The sequence below is a fragment of the Struthio camelus genome, chromosome 12 (genome assembly GCF_040807025.1).
Source record: "Struthio camelus isolate bStrCam1 chromosome 12, bStrCam1.hap1, whole genome shotgun sequence".
Classification (NCBI taxonomy): Eukaryota; Metazoa; Chordata; class Aves; order Struthioniformes; family Struthionidae; genus Struthio; species Struthio camelus.
In genome coordinates, this window is record NC_090953.1 from 4,081,603 (window position 1) to 4,102,484 (window position 20,882).

Here is a 20,882-nt window from a genome sequence, read left to right on the forward strand (position 1 = left end):
AGCCTTGCAAGCTCCCCACGTACACCAAGAGCTCGCTGCGCAAACAAACTCAATATAGCATGTGCCGGGACTCGGAGGAGCACGGCTTCCTTGCATCTTTAGACTGAAACCACAGTTTATGGCTTACGGTTCCCACTTGATGCAAGGAAGGCAAGACAAAGGTGAACCTTCATGAGATGAAGAGCAGGATCTGGCTGTTCCCATCCCCTCATGTCCCATTGGCTGAATTTCCACTTCCAATACAACATCCTACCTGCACCTTTGAGGCCTGTCACAATTCAGTTCACGTGGCACTTTCTGCCAGCAACAACTATCGCCTGTAGTGAACGTATCCCCTGGGATCGTCCCTGCTTTCTCCAGCAAGCTAAAGCATTCGAGTCCATCTCCTTTGGTCTTCTTCATGCTTCTGGGCCTTGAGGTGAAGCTTTGGTCCCATCTCACAGATCTAGCTCAGGGGCTCCACTGTCCGCACCAGGCAGTGCTGTGCCAGCCGTTCAGGGTGCGCACAGCCAAAAAAGCGTGCTGAAAATGAAAAAATGTCCTCAGCTTACGAACAGTCTCACTGGAACGGGCCCTTCTGTGGGCACTGCTGAAAGGTGAGCTTTCGTAAAGGATATTGCGAAGAAGAGCTGGCCAGAAGAAACAGCTGGGTAATCTGGACGCATGAGCTGCCCAGCCAGCAAGAGGAAACGCACCACAGGAGGTGGGACTGAGGCCACCACTCCAGGAAGCTTGCATGGCCCTCCAGCAGTCCAAGTTGAGCCAAGCTGAGCGGTTTTCACTGGCATTTTGGGACATTTCCATTTTCGCATGTAAACAACTTGTCAGAGTCTGCAAATTTTCCTTAAGCAGTGAAATACCATACATGCGCAAAATATTCAATACTGGAGCAGAATTTTTTAAATGTTGGTGCTCCCACTGCACCCCTGCCCTTTACCTCCCTAATCCCTGCAAATTATCTCCCTTAGCAATACAGGGTGCCACATTTTTCCTTTCAATTATGTTAAAGAAGTGCGAGTATAACGAGCCCTTGGAAACGGGCAAAGCAACTCCTTTCCACATAGCCTCAAAAGGGAGAAACTCAAGACTCCTTGAGCGCTGTTCCTACCGTGCGGGGCTCCGCATCTGCAGGAAGCTGCTCTCAGCAAGGAGAGCGTGCCGATACGGTGCTCTCAGGGTCCTCAGAAATTAGACTAAGATAGAAAAAAAATAGACTCAGTCGTGCAAGTAATTTCCCGAAAGTAACATAAGAGACTGTGTCTGAAACAGTCTAACGAGACAAAGAACGGCGCAGCCGTGCCAACGGCACCGAGGGACGTCCCCAGGACCACATAAGGAGGATGTTGCAAACTGAAGTCAGGTGTCTCCTTTGCCCATTCTTCACCCCAAGATCCAGATTTAGTTTCCTCGTTGCTCCGGTGCTGTGCAAGGACGAGCGCCACCATGGAGGTGTATTCCTGCGTCCCAGGGTTTGAAAGCCACTAACAGAGACGTGGGGAAGGAAGACAGATTGTTTTAGCACGATGGAAAGGCATTGTGCTAAGAGATCTTCTGGAAGGATGCAATGGAAAAATGGTAAACACTTTGCAAGTAATTAGGAACCATCTCTGCAAAGTTGTGCCAGTTGGCGTTTTCATATGAAAAGACACAATAAATACATCGAAGAGCCCCTCCAGAAATCTTTACTCAAAGAAATTACATCTGTATCTAATTGAAAGGAAAATAATGTACTTTTATGGGAAAAATTATCCACGATTACATCGCCAAAGCCAGAGAAACATCTAGTAAGGTGATTCGAATCTAGTGTTCTCCATATTTCTCATACGTACACAAATACCCCCAAGCACCCAGATTTTCTGGATCTTGACGTTTGTGCAGAACTTGATTTCGAGCCACTGTCTCCACAGTGTAGGGGGACATCCCCTGAATTTTCTTAATTTGGGCACAGAATGAAAGGCAGGCAGAGCAGAGCCATTCTCCATTTCTCCATTCAGACTTCATAAAATTTCCTGAGTGCACACAGCACAAAACCCTGCACAAGCCATCTCTCATTTTATTGGATAAACTTAAAGCATTAGTTACCTGAAATAACGACAGGCTGCTGTCTTTTCTTACCCTTCACTGAATTATGCATTCTTCATAAGTTTCTATTTTAAAAGGAGATGCTAACGTGATCTGGCTAGATTTTATTTAAAATATTCAAACCTGACTAAGTCGGTTCAGAGTCTTCTCCAAAAAGGAACGACTAACGTTCCTAGAAAAGTGTTTGCCCTTTATGAAAACAGTCTCTTCTGCCGATTCAGATAACGTTTTAGGAATCTACACTTGACCGCGTTTGCGAGCGCGGCAATACCGAAAGGAGCTACCGCAGCTTTGCTCCACGTCATCCGCGAGATGAGGAAGCGAGCCGGCGCTCTCCGCGTGCCCTTGCGGCGAGGCGGGCTGCCGGGGAGCGGACGGGCGGGCTGGCGGCGAGCCGGGGGCTGGAAGCACGCCGAGGCACCCGGGCATGCGATGCCGCAGCGGCCGAGCCCGGCCGGTCACTGCCTCTGCGTCATGAGCTCCTCCAGCGCCTTTTCCCTGTGATTCTCGCAAAGCAGAAGAACCTCTTTGATTTCGTTCTGCTGGAAGCCCATGTCGTTGAACTGAGCTAAGAGATGCAAGAATTCGGCAGCCTGCAAGAAGAAGGAGGAAGAGAGAGGAGCGATTTTATCACGCTGCTTTTTAAGGCAGGTTCACTGCAACGTTCCAGCAGAAGCAGCCCTGTGCAGCGGGGCGGCAGGAGGGCCAGGCAACGCGGCGGGGTTGTATTACAGCCGAAGGGCACTACCGAAACCGCTGCTGACAGCGGGCTGGCGAAGGGGGGACATACAAGGACGAGTTCCTAAAAGGGTTTCTTTTCTACTTTTTTTTTTTTTTTAATAAGAAACGTTTAATAAAGCGAGGCTCTAACTTCACTTGGTCCTCATAAAATTAAATACGGATTCCCGTCAAGTGTTTGTCCACGTTACAGAACTATTACTTGAAACCGGGGAGAGCCAGTACATACAATCTGGAATTCATTTGTTCTGCTTTCTCCTCCCTTCCTCAAGCTGTGTCCCGTTGCCACAACGGCCCACCTGGAGCCATGTTCTCAATAAATTACCTAAAAAAATGAGGAACAGCTGCTTTCCCCGCGCAGCGCTCCTAACGGGAGGCGACCAGGGCAATCCTGGGTGCTGTGACAGTCGATATTGCATCCAACAGCCCCAGCCCGAATTTCATCAGCGGGAGGCACCCCTGCGTGGGGTGTCCTTAGGGCCACGCGATGCTGCCCCGCGGGTTGGGGAGCACGTATGCAGGTTGACCGCGGGCAGAGCAATGGGGCCTGCTCGTCCAGGAGACTCTGGACCGCGGACGGGGCAGACTGACGCGTGCAGCTCGCTGGAAACAGGGCCCTGGAGGACACGGCCCCAAAGGCTGGGCGCCGTGCCGCGCCGCTCTGACCTTTTTCTCCGAGTACTGGAACATCTCCATGGCCTCTTCCACCTGGCCCTCCTCGTAGCCCTGCTTCAGCAACCGGTCGCAGGCACGGAGGTACCCCAGGAACTGGAGGAGAAGACAACGAGGGTTAACGCAACCTCCCGGACGTGGGGAACGGGTGCCGCACCGCTCCCGAGCGCTGTCTCCCAGCGTCGGGCCGGCCGGGGCTCCGTCGGCGCCCCCCGCCGCCTCCCGCCGCCTTGGGGCAGGTGCTTAACGGAGACGGGAGGGCCGCGGGGCAGATCCGTCCTGCCCGGGGCTGTCCGTTGGCGGCTCAGACAGCAGGACTCCCATCGCTTCGCGGCAGCAGTAGCACCTCGGACCCCCCCCCCCAGCTCTCCCAGGGTGGGAACGGGAACAAAACGGAGGGAGGACGGGAGGAAACCAAAAATATGAACCGTCTGAAATAAAAAGCAATGATCTAACGGTTAGGTTTCTTGTTTTTCTTTTTTAAACGGAGCCTGTCTGGATGAAAAGCCAGGTGCGCCCCGAACTCTCACCTCGGCTGTTCCCAGGCTTGCTTTGATGTGCGGAGCGTGGGCCCCGGCGGGCTCGCGCCAGGATGCGAGCCCAGAGCCCACCCCAGGGGAGGCCTGTGTGCTGTCATTACTGAAAGTAAACAGTTATTTTTGGCTTTCCTCATTGTTCTTGGAGTGCTGACAGCACAATTCCCGGCGGTATCTTTTAAATACCGCAAGAATCATTCACCGTCCAAAAACATATGTGACAGATAATAATAAATGGACTATACAATAGTGGAAAAAAAAATCTCACTGCTTGGAGAAATGGATGTGCCCCCCCTCCCGGGTCTCCCTGAAGACGGGCCGTTTCGCCCAGGCGGGAACGGATTTATGCCCCCTGTGGTGCGCAGCCCTCCACCCCTTCACGGCACGGTCCTAGCCAAGCAGAACGATTCAGTAAAAGAGCATACAACATTCGAAACGTCCCCAAAAGTCCCTCAAAAGTTGGGATTATATAGCTTGGCCAAACAGCTATTTCTCCAGCAGCAGAGTAAGGAAGAAGTTAAAAAAATGTCAGCCCTAAAGAGCAACTTGTTAACTCCACCATGAGTTATTCACTGGTCACTTGTGTTCACAGCCTGCTTTTTTTTTTTTTTTTAACCTCGTTGCCTTACTAATCAAAAACTCAGGATCACTGGCATGATCTTGCCCTGCCTTAGCCGCAGCCACAGCCGCTTTCCCGGTTCGCTGCCGAACGCGGACAACCTTGGCAATCTGACGTTTTGTTCAAGCCGAGCACGAAATCTCTGCTGTTGTCAACTCAAGGGTTTTCTTGTTTAAAATAAAAAAAAAAGAAAATCCTCAAGACTAAACAAAACCAGGTTTTTAACCCGGTTTATTACGACCTGCTAACCTCCTGGGTTTAGTATTGGGCTCATCTTTGTCTCGGGAAGGAGGAGGAACCCCTCTGGCCCAACGCACCCAGGAAGCGCTGGACGGGCACGCTCTGCCGCTGCCATACGTGCACGCTTGCCAGCTTGCGGCGCTTTCCCCCCGCTCTGCATCTCGCAGGAGGCTGCTAACAACAGCCCTTGACGTGCGGTTACTCAAGTGCAGGCACCTCCGGAGAGCTCTGCTTTATTTGTTACGCAGCCAACCCCACAACCGCTTTAAAACCGCTCGCGCACAACGTAACCTCGAGACTCTTCCCTGGCAGACCAGTAGCCTGCCAATTCGTCTCTTCCCTCAGTTGTTATGTGACGTGATAAGCAGCAATTCAGCTTTTCCCTTCAAAGACAGGAATGGGCAGTGACTTAAAGTAAATCCCCTCTTAAGCGCTTGCTTTTTTTTTTTTTTTTTTTTTTTTAAATCTCCCATGTTCCCAGTACCGCTTTGATAAAGGGTTGTCTCTGTGAGGTCTTCTTTCAGCTGCTCCAAGAACTGGCTGCTTAAGCAAAGCAGCGTTGGGTTTAACACCCATCATCTCACCGACCCACGTGGAACCCGCGCTACGAGCGGTCGGCGTGGGGATGCCGTTTGACAGCAAGAACCGAGAGGACTGAGAGGAGAGAAAACAGCAAAACCCACTGGAAACCCGAACAAAGACTTCATTGTGAAAGGACAGGGGAAACATGGCCTCTCGCTTGGAGCGCAGTTCACGTCAGGGACGGGTAAAGCCAGTGCTGAGAAGGTCCCCAGAGCGCCGAGCGTGCAGGGACAAGCAGCTCTCCAACGGGGCAAGGAGATCACAACCAACGCGTGCTTTTCCTGCGCTGTCACTAACAGGCCTGTTAACTCATTGCCACAAGCCCTGTCACCAAGGATGTAACGTCTACAAATGGCAGAAGAGGCTCAGGGAGTCACCGAGCTGGTGGGAACGGCTGATGAGAGGCTTGCAAGAAGCTCGGAAGAGGAAGAAAGGGACAGGCACACGCTTTGGAAACGCAGCGGGTCTTATATTTTGCTGCATTATTGACTCTGCAAGAAACTCCATGGACGTACACAGAAAGACGGTTCCCAGGGGAGCGTGGCTAGGAGGCGGCTGGTGCGGTGGGCTGTGTTCCTCAATAATCCACCTTCGTCTGAAGCATGTGCTGCTGGCTACGTGGGGAGAGAGATGCTGAGTAGCTGTAGCCATCTGTCGTGTCTGATTTCACAGGCAGACCGAGAGCTCCTTGGAGCAGCGATGCTTTTTTGTCCTGCACTCCTGTAAGGCTTAGCCCTTGCCCGTGCCTGCAGCTCCTTACCCTGATCGAGGAACTCCTGTCGCACCGGGGCAATGCTAACCCTGTCCGAGCCTTCTGAAGAGGTTCTTCCACCCAAACTGAGAAGGCATTGTCTCTTTAAGGCAGAAGACTTAAGAAAGCTTGCTCTCTCCACCCGGGTGGGTTCTCTCAGTTTTACTTGACACTGTGAAGAAACTGAGCAATTTTTGGCTACCATCTGGTGCCACAATCAATCTTCCCGTTTAAAGCTGTCATCGTCACACATTGAAACCCTGTGTGACACCAACAAGCAACGAAGAGCATCTACAGCTCTTGTTTTTCAACTTTAGTTGAAACATATTTTCCAGGAAGGTCTTAGCCTAATTTGGTAGTTTTGTGCTCGTAATAGAAGCCTGAAGAGCTGGGCCTTACATTTTATCTCGGCTGTACTGGGCATAAACGGGGAGAGACGGGAGCTTCTGGTGAAGACTTTGGGATATAAGGTAGACTTCAGTTTGGTGCATTAATCACCTCCCAAGAGAACGGGATTCCCTGGATTTGCACAGAAGGGAGCAGACTGCAGCCACCTCCGTCTTCAACAAGACGCGCCACTCCGGGGGGTACACCTTCACACTAAAGACAGCAGTTGCTACAAGACACACTTGCACGACTCTCCGCAAGGAGCGTGGGCTGAGCTCTGCCCATTTCCCTGTGTCTGCGTAGACAGAAACCTTTATGAACTGAACAAATAAAGCTCCCTGCTTTGGCTTACAGCACCACCCGCCTCCAACAGGCGTGGGGTCTGGGTACCACCCGGCGCAGGGTGGTACGCCGCCGGCGAGCCAGGACTGAGCCAGGAGGTGCGCGATGCAGCAGAGCAGCTTCGTACATGGACCAGGACGTGTCCCAGGACCAGGCCTGATGGATGACCATCTTACTAAGCTACAGCCAAGCTCTTCTCCCTCTGCAAGAGCGTAAATCCTGCATGCTGCTCCACGTGGTGCTGCAGCTGCCCCGGGAGAGACGCTGTGCCATACCCCAGGCAAGCACCCGCCTGGCAGGACTGTTCCCTGCACCACCCCGGGGAAAGAGAGATGCCAGTTTGAACCATCTCTGCCTGGAGAGCCGCAATCCCCATCCCCTGGCCGGGCTCTTCTATAAAGAGCAGCTTCCTCCCGCTCCTCTGCCAGTGCAGCAACCTCCTGTTTGTGCTCCAGCAGGCAATGCACACACCTACGCTCACCGGACCTGCAACTCGGAGCCCCCATCAAGGCAGAGGGGGCATTTCAGACAAATCCCGCTCGTCAGCGTTACCTGCTGCACGGACCCCCCCCTCATCCAAACTCCGGCAGCTGCAAGCCCTGTTCCCCCACCCTGCTCTCCCCATGCAGAAATTAGTCGGATGTATAATTCAGCCCTGCCAATCCCTCGTCTGGGACAAGCAAGCCCAGCCTCAAGTTTGCAAAACCATTTGGTTGCAGCCTGCTCATCCCTTCCAGACGGTGCATACGCTAAGGCCACCCCAGCACCACAGGATATCTGTCCGGATGGGCAGAGACCTCGGGCTCAATACTGGGGGGGGCAGGGAGAGGCTACGTGTTGCCTTTTCAAAATAAATTCCCGGTCAGTATAAGGGCTCCCTCAGTAAAAGAGCTACAGTCATAGCCCGTGACCCAAATGCATTACTTGTGCAGAGTCAGTGGTTGCTCCAAAGCGGGAATCTTGTGTTTTGGAGAGAGACCAGACAAGTCTCGGAGGTATTTACACAGTCCCATGCTGACAGGATGAGCCATGGAAATAATCATATGAATCTAACGGCCGAAAAAAAAAAAATGACGTGCAAAAAGTTTCCATATATGGGGGCAAAATTTATACTTCAAAAGGACACTAGGCTTTATATGACAGATTTAAAAGATAACGTTACGCAGCCGTTACTACTCACTGAAAAGTTGAGTGCAATTCATTGTAATTGTATTACAGCACAAGTGAAGATGTGTGATCTAATGAAAAACCCCGTTGACCGAGTTCTTACACCAAAGCAGGGAAAAAACGCCTCCGTTTCCCCAGAGCAGAACGAGGCAGCCAGAAGTCCATCCCGAGCAAAAAGCGAGTCATCCACGGTTGCTCTTTACCGAGTGCTTCCCATAGCATTTCAGTAAAGCGACAGCAGCTCCACCAACCTGACTTAAACTCTGCTTTCCCGTCTTCTGGAGGGTGAGGATAGCTTTGCGGGCCGGGTAGCCCAAGGCTATGACGGGCTCGATGAGGTCGCGCTCCTCCTGGCTCAGTGCCGAGAGCAGGTCGGCCGCCGAGTCCGGATGAGCTCTGTGGGAACTCAGCGGCCGGGCCGGCGCGGAGGCCGGCGGGAGGCAGGCGTAGGGGCTGAGCGACTGAAACACAAACAGAGAAGCGGTACGTTGGCTGATTAGGATGCAGGCGCTTACGTTGACGCTAGCGTTCGGCCCTACGCGAGACCGTACGGCAAATTCCTTTGCGCCCCTCTCCAGCCCAACAAGGTAATTGCAGGCATTTCAAAGCATTGCTTCAGCGTTCGTCATTTCAGCGTTCAGGAGCTGGCGCAAGAGGAGGAAAATTCCCATAAATGGAACAATCCCCTTTGGGTTCGGGTGTGCATGTGTGTGTCTGTCTAAATAAAGGACCACGTGTTAGTGAGCATGTATGTGACTCTCCCTGCTATACATCCTGTTCGTGCCTTTTTTCCCAAAAAAGGGGGTGACCTCTCTGAGAGCAGAACGTTTTGTGTTTCCCGAGCAGCTCGGCGCAGACCGGGGTGACAACGCCTGCCGAGCGGAAATTTGGGGAAACCGAGATGTGCGCTTCGCAAACAAAAACAAACAAAAGATTCGAAGTGGCTATTGCTGTATTTGGGGACATCTACAACGCTTTATCCGCAAGCTCTCTCTTCAAAGGAGAGCAGACCTGATTAAACCCAGGCCCAGCTACAGATACAGATCAAAGAAAACAGCGCTCACGGGTGTTCGTGTGCTAAAATGATCAAAAGCAGCTTCCTCTCCCTGGGAATCCCGTCCATATCTCGGGCAATAAATGCCATCCTTGCCCTTGGCTGGCCAGGCGAGATGCCGTATTGCCAGCCGGGAGGCGATACAGTAGGTGGTCACCTTACGTCCCATTTACGCTGTGACGTTTATGAGATGTATCTTGCTTTTACTTAAGTTTCTGTAATAAAACCGTTATAGTTCCTAGAAATTACCGTGCACAAAGAGGTGCTCATCTTGGATCGAGGCTTTAGCCTTCAGCATGACGCTTTTGATACAATGCTGACCTGATCGGGGGGAGGCATTCGTAATTAGTTGTAACAGCTGCTTAGTGTACAAACACATATAGGCATTTAGCTGCTCCTTAATTATACTACGTCTAACGCAACCACATATAAATAACACGGCCTTTCATGTGTCTGATGGTTTTAATTGCAGCTCTGGAGCAACCCGTCTCGTAAATCTCTCAAGGATCTGGACGAAACAGGATGTTTTAAAACACCGCACGACTCAAACCGAAGAGGACAGAATGCAGTACGCACTCCCTCGCTTCGCACCACTGTCCCTACGGGTAAACGATCCGTCTTTATAGCAGGACTGTGAAGATAGTAGGACTCAGATTTCCTGGACTTTTCTTGAAAGACAAACAATCTTTGCCACAGAAAAGGCTGCCAAGGCTGCAAGACAAGGAAGGTGCAGGGGCCCTTTCTAGCTATAAAGCAGGGCCAAGAGAGGCAGCGAGCGCGGGGAACGTTTCATCTGAACGGGAAGGACAGAGAGACCTAGGGAAGAAGGGGAAGCAGAACTAGCTCAACTTTTGTGTCTGTTCAAACCCTGGTTTCTCTTCTGGGACTCTCAGGAGGGGCAGCTGTGATGGTTATAAGAAGGCGGAAACTCCATTTATATCTGCTAGAGGAAGAAAACAGAGAGGGAAGAAGGAACAAAGCTTATTTTGCTGCTTTTTTCTTTTTTTAGTGTTTCCATTGCAAAGCAAATAAGTTGTTTTGGTTGTTAGGGGAAAAAGGGGTGTTTTTGATTAGGGCAAATACACTTTTTGAGGATAACACAAACTTTCTCACAACAAATGCTTTTTTAAAACATTGCGGCAAAAAAAAAAAAAATCCTCATTTAATTCTTACGAAAACTCGCCAGATGTTTCTCATTGTTTTAGCGCTTGCAAAGACCCACGTTGGCCCTGCCTTGCCGTGCAGAGCTCGGCAAGCGGGACGAATTCTTGCTACGGGTGATGCTTTGCTTCCTCCCTCCACCTCCCCCCCGTGTCTGTATCAGCTCATGGGACTTCTGCAGACAGCAGCAAGCAAAGGGATACGTAAACAAAACATCTCACCGCAACGGTGGGCTTATGCTTTTTTATCGGCGGTATCGACGCAGCAGAGGACGGCGCCCGGGGACCGCAGCAAGGAGGAGCCGGAGGAGTGGGCGTCAGAGTCCCCGGCCAGGAGGTGTCGGAGGCAGAGCGGTATTTAAAGTTCCTGCTACTCCGGGAGCGCTGGTGGAGGGACGACAGCGTGCAGGCCTGTTTCTTCTCCATATAAGCTCTATTTAAAGGATGCACTAAAGCAGCCAGCTTCCTCCGGGCTCCTTCCAGCTCATTCTTCATGTTGTTGAATATAACCATGGACCTCCTCTGCCTGGCTGGGTCTGGGCTCGCCGGCCTGCGGTAGCCGTTTTCCAACGTGGGCTCCAGCAAGCCCGGCGACGTCTTGGGCCTGGCCTGGTGAAGGCCAGCGCAGGGAGCGACAGCTCTTGCGACGTTCTTCCTTCGAGCTTTCTCCTCTTTGTCGCTTTCTTCCCAGGAGGTCGAGGAATACTCGTCATCCTCAAAGTACTCTTCCTCCTCGGAGTGCCAGGTCTCGCTCTCTGTGTCGGATAAGGCGCCTCGGCCCTTGGCGTGCCCGTAACCCTCCGCAGCGGCGCTCAGGCTCACGCTCCTCCGCACGGGGCAGGCGCCGGTCCCGCCGTCCTTGGCTCTCCCCAGCGCTGCCTCCTTGCTCTCCGCGCCGGCGCCGTAGCTGTCCTTGGGGTCCACCAGGAGCAGCCAGCACGGGGGAGCCGTGGGGACAACCTCCGAGGTGACCCGATGCCAGGAGGTTTGCTGCTGGGAAGCAGCCTCGATCCAGTAGAGCACCTTCCTTTCCAGCGAGAAGTCGTGCTGCGGGGTAGCAACAAGCAGTTAGTCAGGGCGCCCGAAGGCAAAGCGCCCGGCGAGCGTTCGAACGCACGCGCAGCGAGCCGAACGCTTCACGCCCGGCGCGTGAAAGGCTGCGCAGATCCGCACGGAGCCCCTGTTTACCCGAGCAGCAGGACTACGTGCGCCAGGGCTGCAAGCCTGGCCAGCGCAGGCCTCATCCCTAGAGGGAACCCCAACATTTGCACCTGGAAAAAGCTACCTACAAGGTCATTACTGTTCTCAGTCCCATTTAAAGCTCTGCTCCGAGGTGTTTTGCGTCTTCACGGCTGGCGGAAGGAGAAGAGCGGCGAGCGGAGGGTCCTGCCAGCAGGCACCTCTCCACTTCAGTGCCAGCTCCATGGGAGGCCCCAGGTCAAGTCACCCGCCGCAGGCCGCCCCCAGCGCACGGAGCAGGGCAGAGGAAGGGGCTTCGAAGCGGGCCTCGTTTGCGGCCCCCGTTAGTGGCACACGGGCTGGCACCAGCCCTCTCCTGGCCTGCGAGCCTGCACGCCGCGCCGGGCAGAGCTGCTTCGGGCACCTCGAGAGGTCACAGGACAGAGGAGCCATTTCCACATCTTCTGTCTTAAAATATAACCGTGTTTGTGACTTAAATCTGAGGGCTTCCTGGAAAAAACGAGTCTCGTGTGTGGCAGCGCTCTCCAAACAAGGTCTCCCTGGCCTGGCAGACGAGTACATTCACAGCACAGGAATGCTGTTGTTGCTGCTCCGCACCACAGGGCAGAGAACTTGTCAGCGGTGACGAGAAACGGACCCGAACCGATCTGCCCGACGAAAACACCGCCGCCACGTGCTCCGAGAGGGCCCAGCCGGGGCCGCCGCCGCCGCCGCGCAGCGAGGCAGCGGTCCGCGGCGAGGAGCGCGTCCCTGCCCCGCGCCAAACCGAGGACAGCGACGCCGGCCTAAGGGACTTCCAGACTGCCAGAGCAGGGCCTGAAACTCGTCCTTGGCGAGGCCTCCCCGAGGAAAAACACCCTGCAGCTCGCCATTCCCCCAACACAGAATCACAGAATCGTTGAGGTTGGAAGGGACCTCTGGAGATCATCTAGTCCAACCTCCCTGCTCAAGGAGGGTCACCTAGAGCACATTGCCCAGGATCACATCCAGACGGGTTTTGAACATCTCCAGGGAAGGAGACTCCACCACCTCTCTGGGCAACCTGTGCCAATGCTCAGTCACCCTCACAGTCACGCTCAGGCGAGGTCAGAAAACAAAACGAGCCCAAACCAACCCCTTTCCTCACACCCACCACCGCAAATTGTCCTCACCTCTGCCCACTCTTCTTAAAACAAACAAACAAAAAAAAACCCATGAAGAGGTTGTCAGTTTTGAGGAAAGGTCCTCCTTCTCCTCTTTAGGAAATTAAAAAACAAAAAAGCTGAATTGCCTTTAACGCCGGCCGCGGGAAGGGACCCGGCCGCGGCTCCCGGAAGGGGTCGGCTCACCATGGTGCTCACGAGGAGCTCGGCGCAGTCAGGAACGTCGACGGCCGGCGCGCTCACCCAAGCGCTCTCTCTCGCCGAGCCGCCTTCGAAGCTCCCGGCCGTTCGGAACGGTACTTCGTCCAGGCAGCTCATTCCTGCCCCTTTCGCTGTTGTGCTGTCTGAAGGAGGGATAAAACATAAATACGAGAGGAAGGAGTGGAGCCCCGCTGGGCACCAGCAAGGCAGCGGCGTTGCGCTGGCCTCATCCCAGCGAAGGTGGGGGAGAGGAGAGAAGAAGATGCGTCTCTCTACGCTTCGTTCTTGTCTACTTGTTCACTTCAGTAACTTTTCCGAAGATTCGTTTTGGTGCAGCAGGCCAGCCACAGTGTCAGAGGGGCGCTGGACGAGCCCCTTCAAGACCAGATGAGCTTTTCGGAACCGTCTAGCCATTTTAAGCGTGCCGATGTTTTTTAGATCAGGCACAGCAGCGGAGAGAAAAACTTCTGGAAATAGTGGCACGGAAAATATTACTGCAATAATGAAGCCATCGGTTCTGTACAAATGACTCAATTTAGCAAAAAAATAAAAAATAAGCCACTACTTCTTGCATGAAGTCCTGAGGCCCCCCCCCCGCCCCCGTTCCCAACGATGACAGCGTGCAAAATAGTTTCCTTTACACAATGTTGACTGGCAAAACCTGACGGTAAGTCTTCCAACAAGGTCTGGAATCTAAAGTCTGTGCCTATTTTAAAAAATTTCCAAAGCAGCAGTCCTCAACAGTCTTTCTGAAGACATAAAAAGTAAATATTTGGCATTATATCAGTATCCACAGAAGTGCTTTTCCTTTTTTTTTTTTTTTTTCCTTTCAAAAAGAAATGGCTTCTATGCTGGTGAGGATAAACACTTCAAAGGGGGGGGGGGGGGCAGCAGAATGTATTCAAAGAACAAAAAGCTGCCCATTAAGTTTATCTGAAAATAAGGATCTAAAATGGGAAACCGTATTTGGGACACTCGGTTCCTTACCTTCGGGAAGGAGGCAACAAGCAGCTTCTAGCCTATAAATTAAGTCTAACACGCGACTGCTCGGTGCAACTCAGTCGCTCTTATCAAATTCACAGAAGAGTTGTCACTCGGCTGCTTATGCTGGGGTCACTTAATACCCAACGCTGTAGCGCAGCCAAAGAGACAATGACCAGCTTTGCTAGTCCTGCACGTGTACTTTTGTTAATGCGTTACGTACGCAACGTGTCCGAGCCCTGCACAGACCTAGGCCATCTGCTTTCAAACGTAAGAGGGCTCAGCGTACGTTACAATCCACGCAAGCGCTGAGGAAGAACACGTGTGACAACATCTGCAACGGAGGCCACCTTCCCCCAGTTTTCCCCAACTCATTGACGCCACCGTGCAGACACCGCCTGCAAGAGAAAAAGCCCATCCGGGTAGTGGAGGGTATAAAGTGACTAACACTTGTCAACAGCTGCGCCGAATCTGTCACTGCCAATGGTCATCAGGTGCAAAGGAAAGCAAGATCTTGTCGTCCGTCTCCTAAAAACAGATTTGCTTGTTTTTAAATGTGACTTTGAGGCATGAAGACAGGTAGTAGTGAATATATCTGAAGTTGCTCTGAAGCAAAGACAAAATTCAGTGTTGACAGATCTGAAATACTTGTTATACTAAAGTTTCCAACAGACACAGGCTTGTTTACAGGCACAAAGCCGTACTTTCTTTAGAGTCCAATGTCAGCAGCGTTAAACCCACATCAAAGTCCAGCTGTCCCCATAGGGAAACAGAATAACCTATACCTCGGTAACTTCAACCGCTCTTTAGTTACTGTACTGTGTTATCTTACTGTATTTCATTGAATAAATATTGTGGTTAGAAAAGCGCCCACAAACACTAATTCCCAAAACAGCCATTTAGGGGGAAAAAAAAAAAATTACTTTGGGGTGAGGAGTCATGACTACGGTAATGCTATTGGACAAGCATAAAAGGCAGTCACTGGTAAACACTAACTTATACCAGAAAGTAACTTCTGCAAGGGCTCCAACCTCATCAGCTCAGTTACGGCTTCACACCAGCTCTGGCCAACCTCACTGTAAAGATACCGGGTGACAAACACACAAATAGGTATCAGGAACAGGGTGCGCCTTACAAGCATGACAACCTAAACTGCACAGCGACAAGTGGAGGAAGAGGATGCAAATGAGACTTGGAAACTCGTATCAACCCCTTCTTGTCTTTTGGGTTACAGTGTTTTTTTAAATTTAAAATAATAGGAAGTATCTTACTATACTTGGACAAATATAAATGTTAAGACAAATATTAAATTAGAATATAAGTTTTTAAAGAATCAGTACACCATCGCACATATCATATCTTTCCGCTATTTGAGATTTTAAACATTCTTCTTTCATCTGTGGCCTCAACATGTTTTGCATTAAAATGCTCTGTATTTTTAATAAGAAAGTCATTAGACAACAGCAAATATTTAAAATAAACCTTACAAAGCTTGTGAGATTGAAGTATACCTGAATTGGCTTAATTAGCTGGCATTTTCAAGTCTTATTTTTATTAACAATATAAAGTTATCCTTACCTTTAGATGAAGTAATGTGCCTTTTTTCACATGGTAGAGCAGTGCTGCTTTCACACTGGCTGCTTATCCAGTTCTTTAAATTCTTGCACAGTCAGACAAGCATCTGACTTACGTTTCTGCAGACTGACTTACGTTTTAAGATTATAGCAGCTTAAGTAGTTAGCCTGTCTCATCAGACATGCTGATGGGATAAGCAGCCTAATATTTAAGCAGGGCATCCTCTGGACACTAAGCTTTCTGAGTTGAAAGTGTTGTTTCTGCAATTGTCTTTGCACTATTTGAATTTTTGCTCTTCATCAAGTAAGACCTGATCTAGTCATAACTGTTCTGAGGGTATCAAAAAGCTAAAGAGGTGGGATATGGATGGGAAGAACGTACAGACAAGTGAACCAGAACCCCCGTCTTTAAGTAGTTCACTGTAAGCTGTATTTTCTGGTGCTTATAGGTAGGCAATACACACGAGAGCAAGACCTGCACACTTCGGCATTCTCAGACAAATTCTAATTCTTTCAGAAATTACTAGTTAGTGTGCTCTTATTAAGAGAAACCACTGCACAGGTTCGGCCAAGAAACTATGAACGTTACATACAAAACCCAGTTAAAGGTGTTGAATTTATCAGCTCAGAGTAGGCAATCTTGTGTTGCCTCCTCAGTGAATTGGTGTTGCAATGCTAAGAGGTAGGGAGTGCGTAAGATTCAATCCATTCCCACACGTTAAGGCTAAGCTAGAAAAATGACTGCATCTCTGGAAAAATTCCACTGCAATCTGCATAGACATAAAAAGCCCCCAAACCATATGGTCCATCCCTGTTTTAAGCGAGCTGGCCGGAACGTGGAAGGCTTTGAAATCAGAACCCTCTGACGCCTTGGGAGAGGCAGAAGCTCCTTTGCACAAACCTTTTGCCTGCAGCTCTCCAGACAGTACAGGTCATGTTTGATGCCAAGTACTACAAAGAATTTCTCCCTTGGAGCAAAGACGCTTCTAACAATAAATAAATAAATAAATGAATAAACAATTTTTTTCTATTTATTCAGTACAAAAAAGATCAGCTTACAAAAACTGAGCTGCATTTTTTAAAATCATGTATAAATGATCTCTTTCTATAGAAAAATAGCTATATTATATATTACATATATTGCACATAAGTATTATATATAGGCAAAAACAATTGGATTAAGTTAGATTTCAGCTTTTTATGTTTTTTTTTTTCCAAGTAGGCTTATTTATCAAATTTATATATATTCACATGGCTATCTGACCTATTTCAACATGACAGGAAATTGTTTCCATGCTGTGGTACCAGTTTTAGCCCACAAAAGCAAAATGTCAACAGCTGATAAAAACTGAGCTTAAAAAAAAAAAAAACTGTCTTGCTTGTTTTTTAAGGATTTGTTTCAACTTGTAATATGTTCCTTCCTACTCGCAAAAACACAGAAATTATTCTGACAGCGATGCTTGACATGCTTCATTTAATAAGAAAAATATCATTCTTATTAATGTTTTTTTTTTCTTCTGGAGATTTCGTAATCTTGATTTAGGCTTATAAAAATAAAAGTGACTAAAAATAGTATGCTAATATTGGTACAAACAATCTCGTCAGCAGTGTTACTTTATTAAGACTTAGAGTTGTTAGCAAAACTCATAGCAGGATTATAACTCCATACCGCAAGATGTCTAACAACTTTGTGCTTGTTCAGATATTTCCCTGCAGATTCAGAAGGCAAAAGCATTTCTTTAACAGTTTTATTCAAGGAATGCCAGTACCGGGCTACACACTCAACAACCAGAAACAGGACCCAAAGACGTTACTTCCTCTTTGGACCCTCTTTCCTCTCACATACACGCACACAACTACAATGAAACATTGCTACAGTGTTAAAAATGATTTCTTGGTGAGTTATCTGACAGCAGTGGCCCAAGTGTCATTTGTAGGCAGACTCGGAAGAACCCATCCTGGAGGGATGCAGCTTCCTTCAGGGTGATCAGCAGGCACCAAGTACTGATCCCATTCATGCCTTCAACGGAAAGAGTGTTGTTTGAGAGGATATCCATTCCAATTCCACTTCAGAAATAAGATTCATTATATATCCACACATATATATTCTTTTCATACCGATCAGTATGCAAATCCACTACAAACTGCACTCTAAACCATTTTTCCAAAACACATACGTAAAAAATTAAATGCAGCCATATGAAATATATGCTGATACACGGAAGTGCACTCTGCCTCACAGTGGAGTCTGTTGGACACACCTTTATCAAGCTAGAATCAGAGTACACTTGGCTGAAAAAACAGGGAAAGAATGCATCACTTATAAATATATTTGGAAGTTAAGGAACCAAAAAGGACTATAATTTTACAATCTCAGCAGATGACAGTTGTCATCTCAGATAATAAAATATTTTGTTTGTTTTCACCTGATCTGGATTAGAGCGGGTACAGAATGCTCAGCTTGTAAGTAATAGTCTCTGAAGGGTTGCAATAGATGGGTTAGAGGAAATTCATCTGTTAAAATAGACATAGAAATTGTTCAGTAACAGAGACTTTCAATTCTATTAAGTCTTAGAAGCCCAAAACGTGCCAACTTATATGCCACTCCCCAGCTAACACTTAAAACAATTTTCCTAGATAATATATTAAGGATTATTTATGTGCTTTGCACATCATTATCATCATTATCAGTACTGCCATAGAGAAGTCAAGAGTAACAAAACTTTTCCTGTCTCCATCCTCTAAAAAGGGGAACATAAGGATACTAAATCTTCACAGATTACCCAGTTCACACTTCTCGAACCACCAGAATAAAGTATCTCTTGGGTGCTGGAAGTCTCCTACCTATTCTATTTATTCCAAATTTAGCTTAATCTGCAATCTCTTCTTGCTAAAAGTTATGAAACCAGCCTGAGATAGTATTGATACTCTGCAGTCTGTACTGAATAGCTAACAGCTCTTCTTACATCACATTAAACAATTTGTTAAAATCAGTTAAACTCTTTCGCTGGGGTTATCTTCTCTTTTCCTCGGAACATAAGTTATTCCAGCAGATGACTTCTTTCTCCTCTAATTCATGTTTGCATCTTAACTTTAGCTCCTAAAAGGTGAAAAAAATAAAAACAATTAACTCAACATGCAGAGTTTACCTGGATCCCCAAACAATTTGGAATCGATTTCACGTTTTTGCTGTAGAAGTTTTTCCCTTTCCTTCTTCTGTTTCTTTTCCATTTCTCTCTTCCTTTCTTCTTCCTGTTCTCCCTCCAACATTACTCTTAGTGCCCGCTCTTCAGCTTCATATAGTTCTGTACGATTTTTGAGCAATGTTCTGAGACTCTCCACTTGATTTTCAAATGCTTCATCTGCTGAGGGGGGAGGACAAACACCTAGACAGAAAGAGAATTGAGCTAGAACTTTCAAATTCAGAAGCAGCTTTGTTACCAGACTTAAGAGTGGATTTGCAAAATCTAAAATGCATAAAATCTCAAAAGCATAAGCTTAACCTCGCCAAGAACGATCTTGCAGTAAAATTTCTTTTATCAAGAAAGAGCTTGGAAATCAAGGAACACAACCATTGTATTCTCTTTGTTATTCAGATCTTCTATAGATATCTTTGCATACTAATGTGATTAAAACCACTAATAAGGAAGCAGCTCTTTTCAAGCTGTACCTTGTCAGTGCACACCGTGTTATTTCCTGTGGGTTTCCACAAAAGGTTCGTTAACATCTCATAATTTACCTTTCCTTCCAGCAGCCTCTTTTCTCAGTTTCCTGAGCTTTTCTAAAGCGCGTAGGATGTCTACCATTCTCTTTGTGTCAGCTTGTTTCTTCCTTACTTCAGATAACACACTGTCAGCAGCAGCTTTAAGCTCCCGTTCCTGTGAAGGAAAGAAAAAATGAGTACGGATGCATGAAGCAGCCCATGAAGACAAGAACGAACTGGTATTTTCGGAAAGATGAAGGAAGCACGCGTGATTCAAAATAACTTCCTAGCAGCACAGCCATATTAAAGAAGTCAAACATCCACCATTTTGACTTTTTACAAAAAAGGTAAAACACGGCAGGGAAACTTCAGAAAAAGAGGAATAAAACAGAGGAATACAAAACCTCTGGGCCCAAGCGGCTGAAGGAATTCTACTTCGTAAAGCCTTGCGACCTTTAACTACAGGACGACGGCAAAACGTGCAACGAGCGGGCGGCATCCCGATTCCACCGCTCCGCGACTAAGAGCATCAACACGTCCGTAAGGAGCGTTAACCGAGCCACGGCCCGAGCCGCGGGGAGTTTGGAAACGCTGAAACGCGGGACAGAGCTGAGCGGTTCACCGAGGCCTCACGGGCCTGAAAGAGAGTGTCTCCCCGCCAGCCGAAACCCGGGCGCGGGCCCAGGTCGGGCCCAAGGGCGGCACCTCCCGACCGGCGAAGGCCCAGGCCGCGCGCCGGGCAGGGCCAGCTCGGCCAGCGGGCGTCGCGCGAGGCGGGCCGAGGCGTGAGGGCGGCCGTACCCGGTTCTTCTCCTCCACCTCCTGGATGCGCTTAGCCCGCCACCGATCGATCTCGGCCTCCCGCTCGGCCGCCCGGGCGGCCTCCTCCTCCTTGGCCGCTCGGGCTTCTTGTTTCCTTTGCTGGAGGCGCAACCTCTTCTTCCTGGCCTTCCGGGCCTTCCTCTGCAGCGCCTCCAGGTAGCCGGGTTGCCTCAGGGGCCCCGCGGCCTCCCGCAGCTCCCGCCGCGCCGCCTCGGCCTCGGCCCTCGCCCGCTGCCAGCCCGCCTCGTCGCCGCCGGCCTCGCAGCGCCGCAGGGCCCGGCACAGGGCGGCCAGCCGGGCCACCAGCGCCAGCGCCCCCGCCGCCACCCGCCGCGCCTGCCCGGCACCGCCGGAGGCGGCCGGTGCCCGGGACCCAGGGGCCGCTGGGCGCTGCCACCGCCGCCGCGCCAGGAACTGCGCCAGCCACAGCTCGTCGCGCCGCCGCAGCGCCGCCTCCGCCTCCTCCTCCGCCGCTGCCGCCGCCGCCGCCGCCTCGCCCGCCGCCGGCCACGGCGCGAACAGCCCCCCCGCGCCCGCCGCTGGGTAGAAACCGCCGCCGCCGCCGCCCGGCGGGAAGGGCGGCCCCGGCCCCGGCCCCGCGCCCGGCCCCGGCCCCGGCCCGGCCGGCGGCAGCGGCAGGAACGGCGGAGGCGCCGCCGCGAAGGGGCCCGGGCGGGCGGCGGCGGGAGGGAAGGGGGCGGCGGGCGGCGGCGGGAAGGGCCCGGCCGGCTGCGGCGGGAAGGCGCGGAACGGCGGCGGCGGCACCGCGAAGCGCCCGGCGAACGGCGGCGGCTGCGACATGCTGCCCGCGCCGGCCGCCCCTTCCCGGCTGCCGCCGCGCTGCGCCGCCCCCTGGCGGCCGGGAGGAGCCGCCGCCGCGCCGCCCCGCCCCGCCCGGGAGCCCCCCGCCCCAACAGCCCCTTTTTGCC

General features: G+C 50.6%; 2 protein-coding genes across 2 annotated transcripts; both read right to left on the bottom strand.

Moving 5' to 3' along the window:
* Positions 1-1,607: 1,607 nt before the first annotated feature.
* UBAP1L (ubiquitin associated protein 1 like) lies at positions 1,608-15,523 on the bottom strand. The gene is made up of 6 exons (XM_068958715.1): positions 15,433-15,523; positions 12,859-13,016; positions 10,553-11,377; positions 8,368-8,577; positions 3,487-3,588; positions 1,608-2,675 (listed from the first exon to the last, which is right to left on the bottom strand). The coding sequence occupies exons 2-6, from the start codon at positions 12,988-12,990 to the stop codon at positions 2,541-2,543; spliced, it is 1,404 nt and encodes a 467-aa protein (XP_068814816.1). The 5' UTR covers positions 12,991-13,016; positions 15,433-15,523; the 3' UTR covers positions 1,608-2,540.
* A 1,503-nt stretch (positions 15,524-17,026) lies between these two features.
* PDCD7 (programmed cell death 7) lies at positions 17,027-20,754 on the bottom strand. Its single transcript, XM_068958714.1, has 5 exons — positions 19,933-20,754; positions 19,168-19,306; positions 18,578-18,814; positions 17,855-17,942; positions 17,027-17,448 (listed from the first exon to the last, which is right to left on the bottom strand). Exons 1-5 carry the CDS (start codon positions 20,752-20,754, stop codon positions 17,331-17,333), a joined length of 1,404 nt encoding a protein of 467 aa, XP_068814815.1. The 3' UTR covers positions 17,027-17,330.
* Between the last annotated feature and the right edge of the window lie 128 nt (positions 20,755-20,882).

Excerpts from the sequence above, each read along its gene's own strand:
- UBAP1L (XM_068958715.1), bottom strand. The coding sequence starts at position 12,990 with ATGAGCTGCCTGGACGAAGTACCGTTCCGAACGGCCGGGAGCTTCGAA. Across the intron at positions 11,378-12,858 it reads AGCTCCTCGTGAGCACCATG|CACGACTTCTCGCTGGAAAG; the intron begins GTGAGCCGACCC and ends GCTACCCCGCAG. Across the intron at positions 3,589-8,367 it reads GAAAGCAGAGTTTAAGTCAG|TTCCTGGGGTACCTCCGTGC; the intron begins GTTGGTGGAGCT and ends CTTCTCCTCCAG.
- PDCD7 (XM_068958714.1), bottom strand. The coding sequence starts at position 20,754 with ATGTCGCAGCCGCCGCCGTTCGCCGGGCGCTTCGCGGTGCCGCCGCCG. Across the intron at positions 19,307-19,932 it reads AGGTGGAGGAGAAGAACCGG|GAACGGGAGCTTAAAGCTGC; the intron begins GTACGGCCGCCC and ends TTTCCTTCACAG. Across the intron at positions 17,943-18,577 it reads CAAATTGTTTGGGGATCCAG|ATGAATTTCCTCTAACCCAT; the intron begins GTAAACTCTGCA and ends CTATTTTAACAG.